The 22,607-nt window shown below is 37.6% G+C and overlaps 1 protein-coding gene, 1 long non-coding RNA gene and 2 pseudogenes across 3 annotated transcripts; 2 read left to right on the top strand and 2 right to left on the bottom strand.

Moving 5' to 3' along the window:
- Positions 1–365: 365 nt before the first annotated feature.
- On the top strand, positions 366–10,199 carry TTN1 (ARM repeat superfamily protein). 2 transcript variants are annotated; one of them, XM_008234388.3, is made up of 17 exons: positions 366–726; positions 1,213–1,760; positions 2,425–2,527; positions 2,916–3,092; positions 3,647–3,838; positions 4,291–4,407; positions 4,609–4,713; positions 5,267–5,437; positions 5,527–5,742; positions 6,572–6,770; positions 7,095–7,300; positions 7,398–7,622; positions 7,715–8,275; positions 8,361–8,627; positions 9,261–9,305; positions 9,421–9,606; positions 9,746–10,199. In XM_008234388.3, exons 1-17 carry the CDS (start codon positions 547–549, stop codon positions 10,031–10,033), a joined length of 3,786 nt encoding a protein of 1,261 aa, XP_008232610.2. In that variant the 5' UTR covers positions 366–546; the 3' UTR covers positions 10,034–10,199. The 2 variants fall into 2 exon arrangements, with proteins under 2 accessions (XP_008232610.2, XP_088908778.1); XM_089052652.1 differs by having other exon boundaries at positions 532–726; positions 2,912–3,092.
- A 408-nt stretch (positions 10,200–10,607) lies between these two features.
- Positions 10,608–11,023, bottom strand: LOC148917228 (transcription elongation factor 1 homolog pseudogene; annotated as a pseudogene).
- A 655-nt stretch (positions 11,024–11,678) lies between these two features.
- Positions 11,679–12,807, top strand: LOC148917227 (uncharacterized). Its single transcript, XR_016127245.1, has 2 exons — positions 11,679–12,225; positions 12,346–12,807. It is a non-coding gene; the product is annotated as an uncharacterized LOC148917227 (long non-coding RNA).
- A 4,641-nt stretch (positions 12,808–17,448) lies between these two features.
- On the bottom strand, positions 17,449–17,748 carry LOC148917226 (transcription elongation factor 1 homolog pseudogene; annotated as a pseudogene).
- Positions 17,749–22,607: the final 4,859 nt, after the last annotated feature.

Below are 22,607 nucleotides of genomic sequence, written 5' to 3'. Positions count from 1 at the left end.
AAAAACGACGCCAAAATTGATTGCATTTTTAGCAGAAGTGCTCACCTGAGGACCAAATTTTGAGGGACTCCAAGCGCCGAACACATATCACCTGTTGGATTAATCCAACGGCTTGTAGTCTTAGTAACACAAACTCGTGAGACCCAAATAGACTTTCCAACCCGTTTCTGTAACCCACTTCACGAACCCTAATCGCAACCCCAACTCCTGTCTCTTTCTTCTCTTTCCTATCATCTCCATCTAATGAAATTTTTTTACGGGTTGCACCTCGCACCCGCAAAATGGGTCTTCTTGGACTTTTAAAGCTACCATATTAAACACCGTTGGATTAATCCAACGGGTGAGATGTGTTTGGCGCTCGAAGTCCCTCAAAATTTGGTTCTCAGGTGAGCACTTCCGGTCAGTTTAGACAGAGACTAAACTATCCCAACGCTCAGTAGCCCCAGTTTCAGTAACAAAGGCGGGAACTGAAGACCTTCTTCTCCCTCATTTCTCTTCCTAGAAAATGGCAGCCATGGCAGAAGAAAACCCAAGCACAAACATGAGATGGAGTTAGCACTATCAGTGCCAATGGGTGAGGAAGATGACGACGAGCATGGTGCCAAGGAGGCAGTGCTCCAAAAGTACTTCCTTCAAGAATGGAAGCTCGTCAAGTCCATCTTGAACGACATCGTATCCAATGGACGCGTCTCCGATCCCTCCGCTCCCCACAAGATCCGATCCATTGTAACTCTCTCTTCCATCTCTCTTATTGTTTGCTGCATTTGCAAGATTGGATTTTTGGTTTGAACCCATTTGGAATTGCTATTAGATAAGACCATTTTCTATCACCTTTGTGATTAGAGACAATTTTAGGTGAAGAAGATATGAATTAAGTTTGCTTATTTAGGTTTGTGATCGACACCCATTTTGTGGCACTGAAATGAATTGGTTTTGATTTTGCATTTGTGGGTTGTACTCAATTTCTTGTATTTTTAGGATCCACGGCATTAGGAGTAGGGTTTTGTGATTGGAGTTGGACTCATTTGGAGCAATTGGGAGGTGAACTGTGGTAAAACCAATATCTAGTGATTATATATAACTTAGGTTTGGTCATGGAGTTTTTGATTTACACTAATTCAAGTTGGTTTCTAAATTTGTCTTTCAAAGCATGTTCAACTTGAAAGAATGCTTTTGTATTACGTTAAGAAGTTGCTCATTTTGTGTATGTAGATGGACAAGTATCAAGAACAGGGTCAATTAGTAGAACCTTACCTGGAGAGCATCGTTTCCCCGCTGATGTTTATTGTGCGCTCTAAAACAGTTGAATTGGGTGCAGCGTCAGATGAAATTCTTAAAGTAATTAAACCTATATGTATCATTATCTATTCTCTGGTCACGGTTTGCGGATACAAGGCTGTTGTCAGGTTCTTCCCTCATCAAGTATCTGACTTGGAACTTGCTGTGTCTCTCTTGGAGAAGTGTCATCACACAAGTTCAGTGTCCTCACTGCGACAGGAAAGTACAGGAGAGATGGAGGCTAAATGTGTGATGCTTTTGTGGCTTTCTATACTTGTATTGGTTCCATTCGATATCTCCACTGTTGATACTAGCATTGCAAACAACAGTAACCTTGGAAAACTTGAGCCAGCTCCTCTGGTATTGAGGATAATAGGGTTCTCCAAAGATTACCTTTCAAATGCAGGCCCTATGCGTACGATAGCTGCTTTGCTGCTATCAAAGCTTCTAACGCGTCCAGACATGCCAAAGGCCTTTTCCAGGTTTCTTTTATCATGCATATAGGTCATAAACCGTTGCTTACCAACTTTCTACTTTAACATTGCATGCTTATGGGTTTAATAATTGATCGATCTTGTAAATGAGTGCTAGCTGTGAAGTTAGGCACGTTGTATTTATTGGTATTTAACCTTGTAGCCAAGAGAATACGAAGTGATCCATTCTTATTTTTCTTTCTGCTTCACCATATATTTGGCCAATTTTTTTGAAGAACACATTTCAAATCTTGATATTGGTTTTACTGATAATTTTTTTTTTTTAATAGAAGGTTGTTCTTCTGATATTTATTATTCCCATAAACATGATGAGCGTACATTTGTGTGTATACATATAGAGAGGACCTGATGTCAACTTATTTAACAGTTTACTTATTTCTCGTTGGATTCATCCAACGGTTAATAGGAAACATATCATTACTTACATGCTAAGAGGTTGTTGTTTTAACTGTTAGATTTTCATCCAATGGCTTAGAATGTGATAAGTTTCATATGAATATACTTAACCTCATGTACACACACACACACACACACACACACACACACATGTATGCTCATGTGCATGCTTCTATCGTAATTTATTTCTTAGCTATTATGCTGAAATTCAAGGGCACTCATATTATTGTTTTTTTCTTACCCATTTCTTCTTCAGCTTTGTTGAGTGGGCACATGAAGTCCTATCTTCTCCGACGGATGATGTCATCAATCACTTCCGGTTGCTTGGAGCTACAGAAGCACTGGCTGCTGTTTTCAAGGTCTGCTTTTACTTCTTTGTTGTTTGTACTATTCTGAACCCAAATATAGTTTGCAATGTTCCATCTTAATTATATAAAAAGATAATGTCTTAAGGAGCAATAACTGTGACCCTACAAAACACTCAAGTATAAATTAGCAAGTATAGTGAAATTTCAGAGGATTGCATGTTGCATATTGCATTTGATGCTTTAACCTGATAATATATTCTACCATTTCCATTTTTGCTTAAAATTGCCTTTAACTTCTGATACAAATGCTTCAATTGTGCTGGATCACTTATGGATGCTACAATTTACTTACATCAGATATCTATTTTCAAAATTGGTTGCCATTCATACTGCCTTGGTCTTAATATTTCAATGACTTAATACTATTTGTCATAGACAGGTTGGTGGGCGGAAACTCTTGCTTGATGTGGTTCCTATTATTTGGAATGACACCTCTTTGTTGATCAATTCTAGCAATGCATCTCGAAGTCCATTGCTTCGCAAGTATCTGATGAAATTAACTCAGAGGATTGGGCTTACTTGCCTCCCTCATCATACACCTTCATGGCGCTATGTGGTTAGAAATGCTAAATTCTTTACCCTTTTTTTAAATTCCGAACTTCAATTGAGTTAGGATAATTTTTGAACATCAATGGTTAAGATGCTTAAATTTATTTAAACTTTATTTCATTTCAACTGGAAAGTATTTACTTTGCAATTCCAGTTATATGTCCTACCTTGGGTATTTTTATTTTCAGTTTTGTTTGTTGCACTTTTTGGAGTATTTAGAAGTATAAATTTTTTGAGTGGGGTCGCACATTAAGCGATTCTTTGCATTTGACTTATAAACACAACCTCTTTTTCTTTTTCCGTACATTGATTAAAATTCAGGACTACAATGGATGAGTGGCCTTTGGAAAGAAGCCCTGATCTCTTCTGGTTACTAATTTTTTTTTTCTCTGCACCCAAAATGGAGGTTGAAATTATAAAAAAAACCCAACACCCAAAACACTTTATAAACACACCCAAAACCCATCATTACACACACTCAAAACCCATTTATAAACACACCCAAAAAGTTGACTTTCTATGTTGCCATGTAACTCTGATAACCATAGACTTTTGATGCAGGGAAAGAAAAGAACATTGGGAGAGAACATTACTTTGTCTGCATCTGGAAAAACTGATCAATGCAATTATGCTTTGAATACTGAGGATTCAAACTCAGAACCAAGTTCCAGCTGCCTGCAAGATGAAGAAATGGATGTTCCAGAAGTCGTAGAAGAGATTATTGAGATGTTACTCACTGGGTTGAGAGATACGGTATGAGGAACAACCTGTCTTTGTGGTAATTACAGTTGTTTAATTTAGCTAACTGGTTCATCCTTTTCACCAACCTTTTTTGATTAATCCATGAGGTGCAATCCTCAAAATAGTTTGTGGTCCTTGAGGAATAAATGCTCATCACACCTCCTCTTCCCTTTTGGGATGTGAGCAATTATTTTTGACATGGACTAATTTCAATATGCCTGTCTTTCATCTTCTTCCATAAGTTTTAAGTCTCCTATCAAACTACAAATGAGAGTTTCTTTTGCATGGATATAGGTTGAACCAGAGAGAAACTGACATTGGCAATTTTTCAACCTTGTTTTAGTTTTTTATTTTTTTCTCTTTTGTTGTTAAACTTATCTTTACTGCGAACGTCCGCCCCATGAAGCGCCGGGGAACCTTTGCTCATGTGATATTTATTTGTTACTAATAGTATGTTTATGCAGGACACTGTTGTGCGTTGGTCTGCTGCAAAAGGTATTGGCCGCATTACTTCATGTCTTACATCTGCTCTTTCAGAGGAGGTCCTGTCATCTGTCTTGGAGCTATTTTCACCAGGCGAGGTATAGTGTGGGTGCTTTCTTTAGCTTGTTGTTCCACACGCCTACCATTAAAATGGTTAAAACTGTTCATGGTGGAAAATCTTTCATACTTAAATGGTGTACCATAACCCTCTAAGATATTGCATTTTATGTGCTTTCATTAGTTGAAATTACACCAAATTTGTAGCTCAAACATTTGTGCTGAGATGTTATATTTTCCAGGGTGATGGGTCATGGCATGGTGGTTGCTTAGCATTGGCCGAATTGGCACGGAGAGGGTTGCTTTTACCTATCAGCCTTCCTAAAGTTGTACCTGTTGTCGTGAAGGTGTCTTGAAAATTGATATTTCTCTTACCCACTTATAAATCTAGTGTATATTAGTTGATATTTTTTGTTCAACCATATCAAAGTGTATGCCATATTAATGACAAAAGTTTTCCCTCAATAATGAAATGCTTTTACATTTACATTATAACTTGAATGCCTTTTCTCTTTTCCTTCGGTTTCTTTTTTCGTTATGTTATATGATCTTGGTGTACTATACTTCTTGGTACATATGTCATATTTGAACTCTACTTTGGTTTTGTGGCCTTAGGTAATGTTGAGCTTGAAACTTTCTCTGCACTAGGTTGTTCTAATATGGTGCTGTTGCTCTGTTGAAGTTTAGTGAAAGATTAATGATCAATGTAAATGCTGAATTAGAAAACTTTGACATTTATAATGCATATATATATATATATCATGATCACTTTTGAATCCTTTTCTAGTAATACCTATCTATATATTTTTTAATTGCCTTTTGGGCATAAGTGCCAGAAAGATAAATGCTTGGCTTGCAGAGGATAGAAATTAGCACTGATGTTGAGTAATTTCTAAACAGGCACTACATTATGATATTCGAAGAGGTCCGCATAGTGTTGGATCTCATGTACGGGATGCTGCAGCTTATGTTTGTTGGGCTTTTGGTCGTGCATATTATCACAAGGATATGAGAAATATATTGGACCAGCTTGCAGCACACCTTCTAACAGTGGCCTGCTACGATCGTGAGGTGCTAACTTTTACTATTAGTATCATTTTCACTATTGTTTCATACAACATGTGATTCAGGTTTTTTAATTTTATTTTTATGATGCTTAGGTGAACTGTAGAAGAGCAGCTGCAGCCGCTTTTCAGGAGAATGTTGGAAGACAGGGTAGTTACCCACATGGAATTGACATAGTGAATACTGCTGACTATTTTTCACTTTCTTCACGAGCAAACTCTTACGTTCATATTGCTGTCTCTATTGCACAATATGAGGGTTATCTTTATCCATTCGTGGATGAGCTGCTGTATTGCAAAATTTGTCATTGGGTACGCTCTAACTTGAATTGTTTTGATTTATTTCAACTGCTTGTACAGTTTCCACCCCTTTGCTAAGTTACTTTAAGCTTATTTTCTCCACAAACATAGCTACCAAATTGTGCCTGGAAAGTATGTTTTTATATATCACCATAGAACTTATAAAGCATGTTTACTGTATATATCACCTAGTTTGTAACTCCTTTGGAAAACTAAATGTGTCATGAACTAGCTTAAGAAAATAAGTTATTGAACCAGCCCATAAAATTGTTGGTTGGTCTCTTAGTACATGATGAGTCTTTGGGCCTTGGGCCATTACTTTGGCAGAACAGTTGTTAAGTCAGTAGTAAGTTGGTTCTCAAGGTCTCTTTTTTGTTGTTAATTTAGATTGCTACTGGTAGACTGTGTACTGTACTGAATAATTTATGTATTCATGCAGCATGAATTCTTTTCTATGTAGTGTGGAACAGTGGAAGGTTGTAGTTTTATTCATTCAGAAGGAAGAAAAGGTCTGAACTTTGAATGTTTCTCTGATGGTTGTGAGAATCCTGATTCCAAGGACCTGTAAAAGTGACTAATTGTGTTTGTCAGTGTGACTGCTACCAGTAAAAGGAAAAAATAAAAACAAAAACAAAAAACACAACAATGTTGTAAGAACAAAAATTTTGTTGGCATACATGATTTTCTGAGTAGCACATAGATTGTGATTTTCTTTTGTAAATTTTGTCCATATTCCTATGTTTTTCATCATTCAGCATCAATACTTTTGTTACTGTAGAATGCTATTGCAAGTTTAATATGCTGACAAATATGGAGATTTGTTATTACTCAATGTCATCAGGACAAAGGCTTGAGAGAACTTGCTGCTGAGGCCCTTTCTGCACTTGTTAAATACGATCCTGACTATTTTGCAAACTATGCTTTGGAGAAAATAATTCCTTGTACTCTCTCATCTGATTTGTGCATGCGCCATGGAGCGACACTAGCAGCTGGGGAACTTGTTTTGGCACTACATCGATGTGATTATGCTCTTTCTGCTGGTTGGTATTCTTACCTCTTGGAAATATAAGTAAAAAGCTCACAGAGTATTTAAATTCTTAGATTTAAAATTTAAAAGGAATCTTTGTGTGTAGCTTTGTATATTTCAAATAAACCAACTTAGGAACCGAACTTGGGAAGAAGTAATACCTGGAAATGAAAACAATATTATAGGGAAAAAAAATGTGTACATAAAAGCATTATTATTATTATTATTATTATTTTTATAATCAATTTAAGATTTTTGTCTTTTCTGAATGGTTCTTGTTTACTGGTTATGGTCTTGATTGCAAAAACCATTATGATAGTGTTTAACTTGTCATCAGATAAGCAAAAGCATGTTGCTGGTGTTGTACTTGCTATTGAGAAAGCACGCCTTTATCGTGGAAAAGGTGGAGAAATTATGCGTTCAGCTGTTTCCCGGTTCATCGAATGTGTATCTATATCTTCTGTGTCACTGCCAGAAAAGATAAAGCGCAGTTTGCTTGATACACTTAATGAGAATTTGAGGCATCCTAATTCTCAGATTCAGGTGGTTATTTCTTATTGTGAAGGCTTGTAGCTAATTGCTTATTTTATTTCTTTGTGATATCTGAATTGTGAATGAAGTTTTTCAATGTGATATGCAGGATGCTGCTGTTAATGCTCTGAAGCACTTCGTCCAAGCATATCTGGTTGCTGCATCTGTTGGTAGTACTGGTGATATAACATCAAAGTACCTGGAACTCTTGACTGACCCAAATGTAGCTGTAAGAAGAGGATCAGCATTAGCGATAGGTGTTTTGCCATGTGAACTTTTTGCCCATAGGTGGAAGGATGTGCTCCTGAAGCTTTGTACCTGTTGTGCAATTGAGGTGTAAAAGAAGTTTTAAATCTCGTCGCCTTTCTCCTCTTTTGGTGCAAAATATAAATGATGATCTCCTAATTGACTATTCTTCATATGCAGGATAACCCTGATGATAGAGATGCCGAAGCACGAGTCAATGCTGTCAAAGGACTTGTGTCAGTGTGTGAAGCATTAGCTCAGGAAAAAGAACATTCTGGTATTGATACTGTGGAGGATGACATGTCTTTGTTCCTTCTCATCAAGGACAAAATAATGATGACTTTATTGAAAGCTCTTGATGACTATTCCGTTGATAACAGAGGTGATGTGGGTTCTTGGGTGCGTGAGGCTGCTATGGATGGCCTGGAGAGATGTACATATATACTATGCAAGAGAGATTCTGTTGGTCTCACTGGAAGATCAGGTCAAGTCGATTCTGGACTGGAGTTGCAGAACAGTGATGACAGTAACCAGTTGTATTCATTGTTTGATACAAATCTTGCTACCAGTATAGTTGGAGGAATATGTAAGCAAGCGGTAGAGAAGATGGATAAACTGAGAGAAGCAGCTGCAAAGGTGCTACAGAGGATTTTGTACAACAAGATAGCCTATGTCCCACGTATACCACACAGGAAAAAGTTGGAAGAAATTGTTCCTAATAAAGCTGATTTAAAGTGGGGGGTAAGTATACACCGCCCAAATCTATACTATTTTTGTAAATAATTGGATTTCTTTGACGGAGAGCCCATCATGTACTTGCTTGTAGGTACCAGCTTTTTCATATCCTCGTTTTGTACAATTGCTTCAATTTGGCTGTTTTAGCAGATCAGTGCTATCTGGGTTGGTTATCTCTATTGGTGGGTTGCAAGATTCTTTAAGGAAGACATCACTCACAGCATTATTAGAGTATCTTCAAGTGGTAGAAAGTGAAAACCAGAAGGAAAGGTCCAGAGAGTATATGCTATCCACTGACATGCTTTGGGTTCTCCAGCAGTACAGGAGATGTGACAGAGTCATTGTGCCTGCATTGAAGGTAGTCTCAGATAAAACCTATTGCTTAGAAATATGAATCTTATCGTTTTATGGCAATTAAAGGAATGGGGGGCCCTTCTTTTCTTGATTGCATGCCCTACTATTAGGTGACCAAATTTTTCTGTCCCTCATTCTAGTAAAAGGGCAAGACTAGTTTATTATTGTACGTATTTCTTGATTACTTTATTTGTTTTCTACTTACCCATACCTATAACTTATGTGCTGGAGATCTTTTTTTATTTGGGAATCAATATCGATATTGATGTTAATGTAATTATGTAACCACATGGTTGTAAAATATGAGAAAGCAGAGTTAAGTAATTAGTTATCTTTTTGTTTCCTTTTACCTCCTTGGCTGGCTTCAGAGAGAGGATGTCACGACCATGTGTAAACAAGTTCATAACCTATTTGCCCATCATCTCAGTAAATTATAGCTTTAAACTTAACTAGATTAGCTCCCTAATTTCTTTTTATTCATTTTCTCATGTTTGTTTGTTTGTGTTCCTTCCCACTTATATTACAACTCGGAACATTAAGCTTGCACAATTTTTTTATTATCTAGTTTTAGTGCAACATTTTCCTGCCTTGCTTGGTCAAGTTCCTTGATTTTGATGAAATCTCTTTGGTATTGCAGACCATTGAGATTCTATTCAGCAAACAGATATTGTTGAGTATGGAGGTTAGCCCTTTATCATCTTGAAACTTTTAGCTATATACGGTCTTTTGCCACTCTCACGATTATATATGATGTGAACATAGTTGTGATTTATTTGGATCTCAATTTCAATTTACAGGCTCATACACTCGTTTTCTGTACTGGTGTTTTGGATTCTCTGGAAGTAGAATTAAAAGGGTCAAGGGATTTCTCCAAACTTTATGCAGGCATTGCAATACTTGGATATATTGCTTCAGTTTCGGAATCAATAAACACTCGGGCCTTCTCTCATCTTCTCAGTTTTCTAGGTCATCGCTACCCTAAGGTTTGTGGTTCCATGAAGTTTAAGTATTTATGAATTAAAACCCTATTCATTAATTGCATTGCCTCCTTTACATGAAGCATCTTGCTTTCAGAGTGAATTCTCTCTTAACGGATTATATTTTGTTCTTTCCTCAACACAGATACGGAAAGCTTCTGCTGAACAAGTTTACCTTGTCCTCTTGCAAAATGGGGGTCTTGTGGCCGAGGACAAGATAGAGAAAGCACTTGAAATTATTTCAGAAACCTGTTGGGAAGGTGACCTGGAAGCAGCGAAGATCCGTAGGCTAGAGTTGTACGATATGGCTGGTCTCGACACAGATATACTTCAGAAGGCTATTAGCAGAGTCTCAAATAAGGATGATAGCAGAAAGCCAACAGCAGATGAAAATGCATCGTATTCCTCGTTAGTTGAGTCATCTGGATTCTAAATGTCTAAAAAACTAATGCTTTGATTTCTGCTAGTACCTCGTCCTTCCCTGTAGTTTGCTTTAGTTCTATCTGTGTGCTTCAAGATACTTGCTGAAATTTTGTTCGGGAATCTCCAAAGATCTAAATACGTATTGAGAATGAAAATATGAGAGCTTGTTTGTGTAATTTGATCTGCTTGTTTATCATGTTCATCATAAGTGTTTGGTAAGAGTGCTTTGTAAATAGATGCACTGAGATGAAATAACTGAGCCAAATTAGAGATTTTTGTCGGAAGTTTTTTTGTGTGAATTTTTTTACCAAATGATACACGAGCTCAAATCAGAGATTGAACAAATTAATTGTTTCTCTTTAAATCACTATTTATTGAAAATAAATTTTAATTAAGTTTTGTATTTCCTCTATCTTCATTTAATTATGTGTTTGCACACTTCAATCACAAACTCGCAATCAATCCTCAGATTTATTTATTAAAAATTGATACAAATTTTACGAATTTTAAAAGACACCTAACATTCCAACCCTCTCTCTTCCTTTACAAGAACAAGACTCAACTTGAACACCGCCATCTGCTAATCTCTCTATCGCTTCACAAAAAATTTAAAAACATCCCCTAGTATCTGCTTCCTAAGCAAGCACCATCATCATGATCATTGATCATCAGCAATGACGGTGTTGACCTGCTCACATTCGTCTATCCATTCACTGTAGACGTCTATAGGTTCAGTCAAAGCTGTGATGGCTGTGCTATAACTCTCTTGGCAAATGCTGCAGAGAGCCTCCCCAATCATGTTCTTCATGTCAATGTCGCATTCGACGCTGCTCCCGTGGTTGCAGAAGGGGCAACAGAATACAGTGTCAAGCTTGTCCATTCGCTTCTTAGCAACAGGCTTGGCCCTCGACTTTCTCTTCCCCATTGAACTTCAACAAATCTCTGTCCCGAGTGAGATATGCTAAAATATGAAAATATGGCAACTTCTGTATGCTGTGTTCTTCTCAGTTGAGAGGTTTTTCTGTCTTTTTTGAAAAAGCTTTGGCTTTTCCAAAAGTGAAAGTTTTTTTATGGCTAAAACTTAAATTTACTTTTTTATTTTTGTTTCTTGGGCACTACCCTTAATACTAATTATTCTTTAAATAATTCCACGGTTGGCCCAACTCAACAATTGATTGGATAAATAACAGTATTACGTAATATGAACGGAAATAATTTTTTTTTTAAAGAAACTCATCAAGTTGGATTTGGAAACTTACGAACCAAGAAAACCCTACTACATATGGGTTTCTATTTTTCTTCTTAAAAAAGGCTGTCACTTGTCAGTTGGATTTGGAAACTTGTAAACCAAGAAATCCCAGCCCTTATCCTAATCCTAATCCTAATCGTATTTGGTTTAAATTCTGAAGAAATCGTAGTTCCTTTTGTTTTGTATGTTTAATTTTTTTATTTTTTATTATTTGATACAAATGTGTGTGTTTCTTGATTTACCCTCTTAGTTTACTCTCCTAATCACCATTCTCTAATTTATTGGAGCAAAAGTTTCATTCAGATGCAACATAAAAGATGTCAAAATGAGAGAGAACAAAACTGCAATGTCACAAATGTACATCAATAAAATGTGTTTTAAGACAAAGGTATATTAAATAAGAAAAATTAGTGTATAGTGACAAAAAACTTTAGTAATTAGCATATGATACCTTATCTATTTTTGTTTTGGATATGGTGGATGAGTTTTAAATTTTATTTTGTTAAAAGCCAATGGCCCTACCCATGTGCTCTTTAAGCTTGTTTAATTTGTATTTGAAATAACATTTTTACACTTTGTATTTTATATGGGAGCCAGGTGACGCCCTAGCTTTGGATTCAATCCCAAAACGGAGACCACGAGGTTGCAACCACCACCAATGACAACCATGGCTAAGAAGGTCACTGCAAAGCGCCAGAGAAAGGCCTTTTCCTGCTGAGAAGCAATAGGAGGATCGACAACGGAGAAGGTGTCTTTCGTCGTTTTCCGGCGGAGAAGCAATCGATGACGGAGAAGATGTTTTCTGGCGGATAAGCAATTGATGACGACCATGGCACGTCCTGGCGTCATGATTGCCCGTGGAGAAGGCGTTTTCCGGTCCATGGAGAAGCAATCGGAGGATCGATGCCAGCGGATTCGCAAAGCTCGGATGCAACTAAGCAGATTTATATATCGTAGTGTTTTTCTGTCATTTGCTTCTATGCAATGACTATTGATCAGTAGTTGGTTTTGGTTTCTTTCCTCATCTTCCTTACTTTTGTTTTATGTTAAAACTCATGGTTATATTTTTCTAGGAGAAAGTGGTGAATGATGCCAGCTAAAATCTAAAGATGAAGATCCACATATAGAACACGCTGCCCAACTGTGCTGGAATCAGCTATCTATGCCCAACCCTGGTGGCGTGGAGTGGGGAACAGTTCATCGTCAAGTGAAAGTGCTCCGGCATCATCTTTGGTGGATCATTGTGATAGTATGGTCATGAATGGAGCTATGCAGTCACAAGCTAATGCTAGGCTGGATGGTGGGGCCAACTTCAACAAAGAATTGCGGACTACAGTAGGATCACAGTCTGGTAGTTACTTTTGCATTATCATTTCCCATGGGAAATTTTCATGTGAACTTCTTTTTCTGAATTGGAAATTTTCACCGTTGCTACTATACGAAATTAACTATAAAGTAACCATTCTGAGAAACCTTTCTTTAAAAAAAATAATATATATTTATAATTATTTACTAAGCCTTTGTCTTCTTTGTGAGATTGAAGGACAAAATGCATCATCAATTTGACATCCTGACCAACACCTTTCAATCTGTGAAATAAAAGGAAATTTGAAGGTTTTTATAATTGTGATAGTGCTTATGATCTAAACTGAATAGAATAATACGTGAATTTTTGTGTGTTATTGAAAATTTTGTAAAAAATACGTGAATAAAACATTAGAAATACGTACATACATGTACAATACGACTATTGTATGTTTGTTTTTTTAAAAACGTAAGACGTGTATAGAACACGAATGTATTATTGAAAAATACTTATATATATATGTATGTACGTATGTATGTATGTATGTATGTATATGTATGTAAAAGACTATAGTCGCTAGTCTATACTATTTATTAAAGACAATTTATAAAAAAACCAGTGCGGCCCGCTATACTATTTACTAAATAAAAAGAACTAGCAGCTGCACAGCGCTTAGGCGCCCATGTGTAAAATCGTATAGCCACGGCTATACTATTTTTAAATATAAAAACAAAGGAACCCCCTTCAATTAGGCGCCACATGTAAATACACGTCTATTTTAAAAATAAAAATAAAAACACGGAGTATAGCTGTCCGGCTCTACTATTTTTTTCAAAAGAACACCCTCTATCGATTAGGTGCCACGTGTCAATAATAAGTGTAGCTGACCGTCTATACTATTTAATTAAAAAAGGACCTCTAGTTGCTTTAGTTTGTACCTTATAAATATTAAGTTGATAGTTTCAATATATCCAAAGTAGATATTAATCTTCCATTATGATATTTTTATGTAATTTTTATAGCATAAGTTATTCCTGTTCAATAATATGTGAGAATTATTTTTATAGTACGTGAATTTTGTGTGTCTTATTGAAGAACGCGGAAGTAACGTACCAAAGGCTTGTCAACCGAATTTTTGCTAAACATATCGGCAACATCATGGAGGTATCGTTGGCGATATGTTGGTGAAAAGCGAACGGCAGGGGAGCATCTAGACAACTTGGCCTCATGTTCGGTATACTAAAGGACTACCGCATGAGACCAAACCAAGCGAAGTGCGCCTCGTGTCCTCGAGTAAGTTTCTGATTCATGATCGAGAGAGGATCGAGTAATCCGAAAAAATCAAGGCCATAATTGACATGGAGAAGTCGAGGACGAAGGACATTGAGCCCATCGACGTGTCGCCGCCTTAACACTTTTCATCTCCAAGGCTACCGATAAGTCGTGCCATTCTTCAAGCCTTAAAGGGGGCCAAACAGCGATATCGCGTGGGCCGAATGCAACCAAGCATTTCAATACTTGAAGAACTATATGGGTAGAGCACCATTATTGTGAAAGCCACTTTCGGAGAAGTACTATTCCTTTATCTCTAGGTATCCAAGACTTTGTCGTCGACTTGGTGTTGATACGAAGTCGGGAAAGCGAACTACCGATCTTCTACGTCAATAAGGCCTTTGCAGAATGCATAGATTCGGTACCCTCCCTTGGAACAGCTAGCTTTAGCCCTCGTAGTCTCAAGACTTCGCCCATACTTCAAAGCACACAAAATTACAGTGCTAACCAACCAACCGCTTTGGCGGTCTGCAGAAACCAGCGTTAGGCGATTGATCAAATGGGCAATTGAGTTAGGAGAGTTTGACATACAGATTCAAGCCAAAACCCACGGAGAAAGGACATGTCATCGCTGACTTCATCTCGAGCTTACACCTTCGGTAGCACCGAACCAACCGATTGACGATGTCTTTGGGAACCGAGCAAGCGAACACCGAACGCTTCAACCTTTCCGTTCCCATAGGATTCTGCATGTCGACGGTTCGGCAAATCAACAAGGTTGTGGAGCTGGTGCAGTGTTAACTACTCCAGATGGGGCCAAGATTGAATATGCCCTCCGATTCAACGTAACCTCCAACAACGAGGCAAAACGAAGCCCTTTTGGCCGGCCTTCGGCTAGCTAAAATCATGAGAGCAAAACATGTCAAGGCATCCACAGTGACTTTCAGCTCATTGTGAATCAAATAACGGCGAACCGTAGCCAAGGACGCCTCATGTCACCGACCTATCGGCAACACACCAACTCTTACAAAAATTCCAGGCCTACGAGATTCGCCGTCCCAAGATGGAAAGCATCATGCGGCGCGCCGCACGACTAGCTTCGACGATCAATGACAAGGTAGGCGAAAAGGTGCGAGAGATCCTATCTCAAGCTAGCACGAAAACTTCGAGGTATGTACCGCACGGTATAAAAATACATGGATGTCTCCCATCTACGCTTTCTTAACGAACGGTATGCTACCCACCGACAAATCCCATGCACGGAAGTTGCGGTCTGGTCGGCAAGATACGCTTATCAACGACGTCCTTTACAAGCGCGGCTATACTCGTCTTTTCAAGTGCATCACCGAAAAAGGACTACGTCCTTCGGAAATTCACGGGCCGTATGTGGCGACCATTCAGGTCCCGATCGCTCGTACATAAGGCCTTTCAACAAGGGTATTATTGGCCGACTATGCACCAGGACGCAAACACACTAGTAAAGAAGTGCGATGAATGCCAATGCTTTGGCAACATACCCCACATCCCCGTTGAGCCTTTAACGCCCATCGTAAGCCCATGGCCTTCGCCTAATGGGGCCGGACTTGATCGGTGCAATGCCGCAAGGCAAAGGCGATCAAGTATGTCGTGGTTGCTGTGGACTATTTCACCAAATAGGTGGAGGCCGAAGCTCGGCAACCATAACAGCAGCTAAGATGGAAGACTTCATCTGGACTCACATTTGCTGCCAATTCGGTATCCCCTATGCAATCATCACCGATAATGGCAGACAGTTTGACTCGGAACTCTTTAGGCGTTCGCACTCGCCTCAAGATCGATCTTTCTTCACTTCGCCAGCTCATCCCAAGTCAAATGGCCAAGTTGAAGCAATAAACAAAATCATTAAGAAACAGCTGAACAAAACTATGGGATTTACAGATTTTCTTTGTCAAGCACTTCAAAGCAAATCTCAAGACATTGTAAGTGCTTTAAATCTTGTTTCAAGTACAAAAATGAAGCTAGATGAGTTGAGAAATGATGGTTAGGATGATTTTATCAAGTGTGTGTTATCATTTTGTGAACAACATGACATTTGTGTACCTGATATTAGTGCTCGTCATAAAATGGGTAGAGGTCGTTCTTGTCAACAAAAGGATTCTATTACATTTGAGCATTATTATCGCATTGATGTATTTAATGATGTAATAGATTTTCAGTTGGTGGAGTTAAATACTAGATTTCCGGAGCAAACAGTGGGACTTTTTATCTGACCTCAGATTGGATCCTCGTAATTCTTTCAAGCGATTTAGCATTGATGATTTATGTAATCTTGCTGAGAAGTTTTATCCTGAAGATTTTACTACAACTGAGTTGCAGGCTTTAAATCAACAATTGGGATTTTATAAGATTGATATGGACCGTCTTCCAGCCTTCAAGAATCTTGATTCCATTCCTGAATTGCTGAAGTGTTTACTTGATACAGGGTTAGCACACACCTACCATTTGGTTGATAGATTGATTCGTTTGATGTTAACTCTTCCTATTTCTACAACAACAACAGAACGTGCATTTTCATCTATGAGACTTATCAAAAATCGACTTCGGAACAAGATCGAGGATGAGTTTCTTGCTGATTGTATATTACTTCACATTGAAAAAGAATTTGTTGATAGTATTGATAATGAATCACTAATTAGTGATTTTAACTCTTTGAAGTCTCGGAGGGTGCAACTTCAATAGTTTTATTTTGTGTTTGCATTGCATATTATTTATTGTTGCCTTTGTTTACTAGTTTCTATCTTATGTACTATATGCATTTTGAGGGGTACGGCTCATTATGTCCCCCCCTGACTAGGTGTATTATTTTTTGTTATTAATTAAATTCACTCGTGCCGTCGAGTTTTATTGTAAGGTAAATTCAGCCCATGCCATTTTGAATTCCTGGATCTGTCCCTGCTGGTCGCCTTGGGCCAGGGCCACCTCTGACGCTACACAGAATCACCGTCATGGTTATAGGGTGTTTGTGAAAGAGATGTTCGTCTGGAAATTGCATCTGAACCAACGTGATGGCTGTGGGAATGGTGAAGGCAAATATGCACGACAATAATATTACTACTCTGACCATTAATAAGCGCGTCATGATCAAAATGATTCATTGCCATCTTACTTACCAGGCTCCTCTCCTATAGTAGTGTATGGAGGAAAGGCAAATGTACAAGTCTGTATTTGTTCCGTGCTACAGCTATCAAAAGTTCAAATGCACCAAGGGCAAGACAAGGACTTATTAAGACACTTGTATACTACTCAACCCATTCCATATGACGGAATTAAGTTAATTATGAACAAAAAAGGGTCCATTGCAACCATTGAAGGGTCAGTTAACTTACGTACTACTCAACCCATTCCATGTGACGAAATTGTTCAGCCCATCCTTCATGTATTTTTAAATTTTATACAAATTTTAAAAGACACTGGTGGAGACAAAATTATAAATTTATAATGGGAACAACGAGTTAAAGATATGGATGGAGTTTTACAGACAGACCACTAAAGAATTTGGAGATTTAATTATGAATTTATATACATATATATAATAATAATAATAAACCCCATTTGCTTCCTAAGCACGATCATCATGATCTTCAGCAACAACAATGGTGTTGACCCGCTCACATTCGTCTATCCATTCACTGTACACGTCTATGGGTCAAAGGTGTGATGGTTGTGCTGAAACTCTCTTGGCAAACGCTGCAGAGAGCCTCCCCAATCATGTTCTTCATGTCAGTGTCGCATTCAACGCTGCTCCCGTGGTTGCAGAAGGGGCAACAGAATGCTGTGTCAAGCTTCTCCATTCGCTTCTTAGCAACAGGCTTTGCCCTCGACGACTTTCTCTTCCCCATTCTTATTCAACAATTTTATGTCCCCCCTGAGTGTTTGTTTATGGCAACTTCTGTATGTTGTTTTAACCTTCTCCACAAAGAGGTTTTATTTTTTTTATTTTTTTATTTTTTTATTAAATATTTTTTTTTTTATCGATACCACAATGAGGTATTTATACAAAGCAACAAAGTCCTAATTTTACAAGGAAATGAGGTTTATTGGAGAATTAAACCAAATATGTATAATTATTGCATTCAAGAAGTTTCAATATGTTGAGGCTTTTCTTATTCTATGATTCAATAAGTTCATGTATTAATGAATTGAATAAATTGCCAGTTTTATGAGTTAGTGGGTTGGTGAAGAGTCTAAGATATAAGAGTGGGTTAATCAGTTATGATAGGAGAAGTCTTTAAATAGGTCCTTTATCATTGTTATTTGTGTGGTGTGCTGAATTATAATGGAAGAGCCTATTCTTCTATAAGAAACTAGTGTCCATTTGTTTTATTTTATTTCTCTTACTCCCACAAATTGGCATCAGAGCCTAGTTGAAACACTTTCAATATGGCAAATGCAAACTCAAGCAACGGGCACAATTTGGCTTCACTTATTCCTCGATTCAACGGCGACAACTATGACTATTGGAGCAACAATGTGAAGGTGTTGTTAAAATCCATGGAATTGTGGAATATGGTTGAAGACGGCTATGAGGAGCCTGAAAATGAACTTACACTCACTCAAGCACAAAGAAATGCATTGAAGGAAAATTGAAAGAAGGATAGTAAGGCCCTTTTCCACATCTATCAAACAATTGAGATGTCGGTGTATGAGAGAATTTCCAAAGCTACAAATGCAAAGGAAGCATGGGAAAAAATTCAGATGACCTATCAAGGCGAACAAAGTGTGAAGAAGGTTCGACTCCAAAATTTGAGGAGAGAATTTGAGAAGTTGGAGATGCAAGAAAGTGAAAGCATTGAAAAGTATTTCACAAAGGTTACAACAATTGTTAATCTAATATCGTCAAATGGAGAGATTTTGGAAGATGCAAGAATTGTTGAAAAAGTCCTTCGTAGTTTACCACCGAAATTTGATTATGTTGTGGCTGCCATTGAAGAGTCAAATGATATTTCTGCTCTTTCCATAGAAGATTTGCAAGGAAAATTGGAGGCCCATGAAATCAAAATAAATTTGAGGAATCCTCCTCCCACACAATCGGATCAAGCTCTAAAGACTCAAGTTACAACTACGGGAGGCAATAGAAATCAAGCTACTGGTTCTAGTCAAAGCTACGGTCGCGGTCGAGGCCGCAGTCGAGGTGGTAGAGGCGGAAGAGGAAGAGGAAGAAATTCTAATTTTCAAAGTGGAAGAGGCTCATCAAACAATTCAAGTGATGGTGAGAAAAATTCCAGTTCTTCATCATCATATAGGGGAAGAGGACTTGGTTATTTCAAGTGTTATTATTGTGACAGGCCTGGGCACGTAATGAGAGAGTGTTGATTCAAGCAAGAAGATGAAAAACAAAATGGGGCAGCTGGGTTTATGCATGAAAGCAAGGTTGGAGATGGAGACTCCAAAGAAACTTTATTGCTCGCATGTCATGGAGATAGTATGGATGATGTGTGGTATCTAGACAGTGGAGCTAGCAAGCATATGACTGGTAACAAAAACCTTTTTTCATCTCTCTCTGAAATTGATCATGGACAAGTAACAATTGGTGATGCTAGAGCCTATAAAATTAGGGGAGTAGGTGAAGTCTCTTTTAAATCCAAATCTAGAAAAATTGAGAAGATGGCTAAAGTTTATTATGTTCCTGGTTTAAAGAGTAATTTGCTAAGTATAGGTCACCTTTTGAAGAAAGAATATGATATTAACTTGCATAACAACACCTGTTTTTTGTCAAAGAAAAATCAGATTGTTGCAAAGATAGGTGTTGCTGCAAATAATTTGTTTCCCCTCAGACTTCGGACAACAAATTTGTCTTGTTTTGTAGGTATTGAGAAAGGAATTTCCAAGCTTTGGCATGATAGATATGGGCATCTGAACTATGCAAGTCTGAAGTTGTTGTCAAGTAAAGAGATGGTAGATGGGCTGCCTCAAATTGATCATATAGATGATGTTTGTGAAGAATGCCAACTAGGCAAGCAGCATAGGAATTCATTCCCTGCACATTTCTAATGGCGAGCAAAGAAGCCGCTGGAACTTGTTCATTCTAATTTATGTGGTCCAATGTCAGTAACATCTCATGGAGGTAACAAGTATTTTATCTCATTTATTAATGATTTCTCAAGAAAAGTTTGGGTTTATTTCCTTAAAGAAAAATCTGAGGCATTTCAAGCTTTCAAAGATTTCAAAGCTGAGGTTGAGAAATTTGTGGGTTTTCCAATTAAAACTTTGAGGACTGACCATGGAGGAGGATATCTCTCCAATGAGTTTGAAAAATATTGCAGAAATCATGGAATAATGCATCAGTTGACAACTCGTTACACACCACAATAAAATGGTGTGAGCGAAAGGAAAAACCGAACTATCATGGATATGGTAAGAAGCATGCTGAAGAAGAAAAATTTGCAGAAAGGAATGTGGGCTGAAGTCGTGGCATATGCAGTTTATTTGATCAATCGATCACCAACAAAAGCTTTGAATGATTGCACACCTTATGAGGCATGGTATGGAACGAAACCAAGTGTTTATCATTTGAGAATTTTTGGAAGTGTTGCCTATACTCATGTTCCAGATGCAATAAGGAATAAGCATGATGACAAGTCAGATAAATGCATTTTTATTGGATATAGTGAAAGAAGCAAGGCCTACAAGCTGTACAATCCAAAGACAAAGAAATTCTTGGTGAGTCGAGATGTTCAATTTGATGAATACTCTGATTTTTATAATCATGGTGCAGCATCAACTCTTCAAGATGATAGTGATGATTATTGTCACTCCACCAATGATTCTACCCAAAGTTCTCCAAGATCAGCAACAAATGGCAGTGAAGGCCCTTCCCAAACTCAGATAAAGATGAGAAGTTTAGAAGAAATTTATGAATCTGCTCGGCATGTAGATTTGCTTAATGAAGCTGTAAATTTTGCTTTCTTTGCAGGAGAAGACCCAATTTCTTTTGATGATGCATCCAAAGAAGAAAAATGGAAGATAGCCATGGATGAAGAAATAAAAGCCATTGAAAAAAATGATACATGGGAGCTCACAGATTTACCACAGCACAAGGATCCTATTGGTGTGAAATGGGTGTACAAAACAAAGATGAATCCAGATGGGTCCATAAATAAATACAAAGCGAGGCTTGTGGCGAAAGGAACAAACAAAAAGAAGGAGGAGATTATACTAAGGTATTTGCTCCTGTTTCTAGGCTTGACACCGTTTGTTTAATCATTTCTCTTGCAGCGCAAAATAATTGGAAGATGTTTCATTTCAAATGGATGTGAAGTCTGCATTTTTGAATGGTGTTCTTAATGAAGAAGTTTACTTAGAGCAACCACCTGGATATGTAAAGAGAGGAGAAGAGAAGAAAGTTTTCAAGTTGAGAAAGGCCTTATATGGTCTTAAGTAGTCACCTAGAGCTTGGTATAGCCGCATCAATTCATATTTTGAGAAGAATGGTTTTCAGAAATGTCCGTATGAGCATACTCTCTATATTAAAAACAATTCGCAAGGAAAATTCATGATTGTAAGTCTTTATGTTGATGATCTGATTTTTACCAGAAATAATCTTGATATGTTGAATGAGTTCAAGCTCTCCATGATGACAGAATTTGAGATGATAGATTTAGGAGAACTAGATCATTTTCTTGGTATAGAAGTTCACTAGTCTAAAAAAGGAATTTTCATTTCGCAAGAGAGTTATGTGAAGGAAATTTTGAAGAAGTTTCGAATGGGGAATGCAAATCCAGTCTCAACTCCATGTGTTACAGGCTTAAAATTGAGCAAAGATGGTGAAGGAAAACTTGCGAACTCTACAATGTTTCAAAGTTTGGTTGGAAATATGATGTATTTAACTGCCACAAGGCCAGACATAATGTTTTCAGTAAGTTTGATGAGCAGATTTATGGAAAAGCCATATTCCAATCATTGGGAGGCTGCAAAGAGAATTTTGCGATATGTTAAAGGGACCGTTGATTATGGTATTTTCTATGAAGCAAATATTCCTATCAATTTTGTTGGTTACACTGATAGTGACTTGGCAGGAAGTGTTGATGATTGCAAAAGTACTTTTGGTTACGTTTTTAATCATGGAAGTGGTATTTTTTCTTGGAGTTCTACGAAGCAACCTATTGTGACTCTCTCTACAACGGAAGCAGAATAAATTGCTGCTTCTTATGCAGGATGTCAAATTCTGTGGTTACGAGGAATTTTGGAAAGTCTTAAGCACGAGCAAAAAGGTCCCACAAGTTTGTTTTGTGATAATAAGTAAGCAATTTCAGTTTCAAATTCCTTATCATTTTCTGAGGGAGCTTGTCAATGAAGGTGTTATTCATGTGGAGTATTGCAAGACAAATGAACAAATGGCTGATGTGTTTACAAAACCTCTTGGTGGACAAATTTACAAAAGAGATGTTGCAAGATTGGGAGTTAGAAGCAAGTTTGGTTTACGGGAGGCATTGTTGAAGAATTAAACCAAATATGCATCATTATTGCATTCAAGAAGTTTCAATATGTTGAGTCTTTTCTTATTCTATGATTCAATAAGTTCATGTATTAATCAATTGAATAAATTGTCAGTTTTATGAGTTAGTGGGTTGATGAAGAGTCTAAGATATAAGAGTGGGTTAATCAGTTATGATAAGAGAAGTCTTTAAGTAAGTCCTTTATCATTGTTATTTGTGTGGTGTACGTGCTGAATTATAATGAAAGAGCCCATTCTTCTAAGAAACTAGTGTCCATTTGTTT

This window comes from Prunus mume, linkage group LG5 (assembly GCF_029339155.1).
Source record: "Prunus mume cultivar Tortuosa linkage group LG5, ASM2933915v1, whole genome shotgun sequence".
NCBI classification, from domain to species: domain Eukaryota; kingdom Viridiplantae; phylum Streptophyta; class Magnoliopsida; order Rosales; family Rosaceae; genus Prunus; species Prunus mume.
The sequence above is the reverse complement of the archived record's forward strand: the minus strand, read 5'-3'. Positions and strand labels throughout refer to the sequence as shown.

Bases quoted from the DNA above. Each gene is read 5' to 3' on its own strand.
- TTN1 (XM_008234388.3), top strand. From the start codon at position 547: ATGGAGTTAGCACTATCAGTGCCAATGGGTGAGGAAGATGACGACGAG. The intron at 3,093-3,646 runs GTTAGAAATGCT...CTTTTGATGCAG, and splicing joins CACCTTCATGGCGCTATGTG to GGAAAGAAAAGAACATTGGG. The intron at 4,408-4,608 runs GTATAGTGTGGG...TATATTTTCCAG, and splicing joins AGCTATTTTCACCAGGCGAG to GGTGATGGGTCATGGCATGG.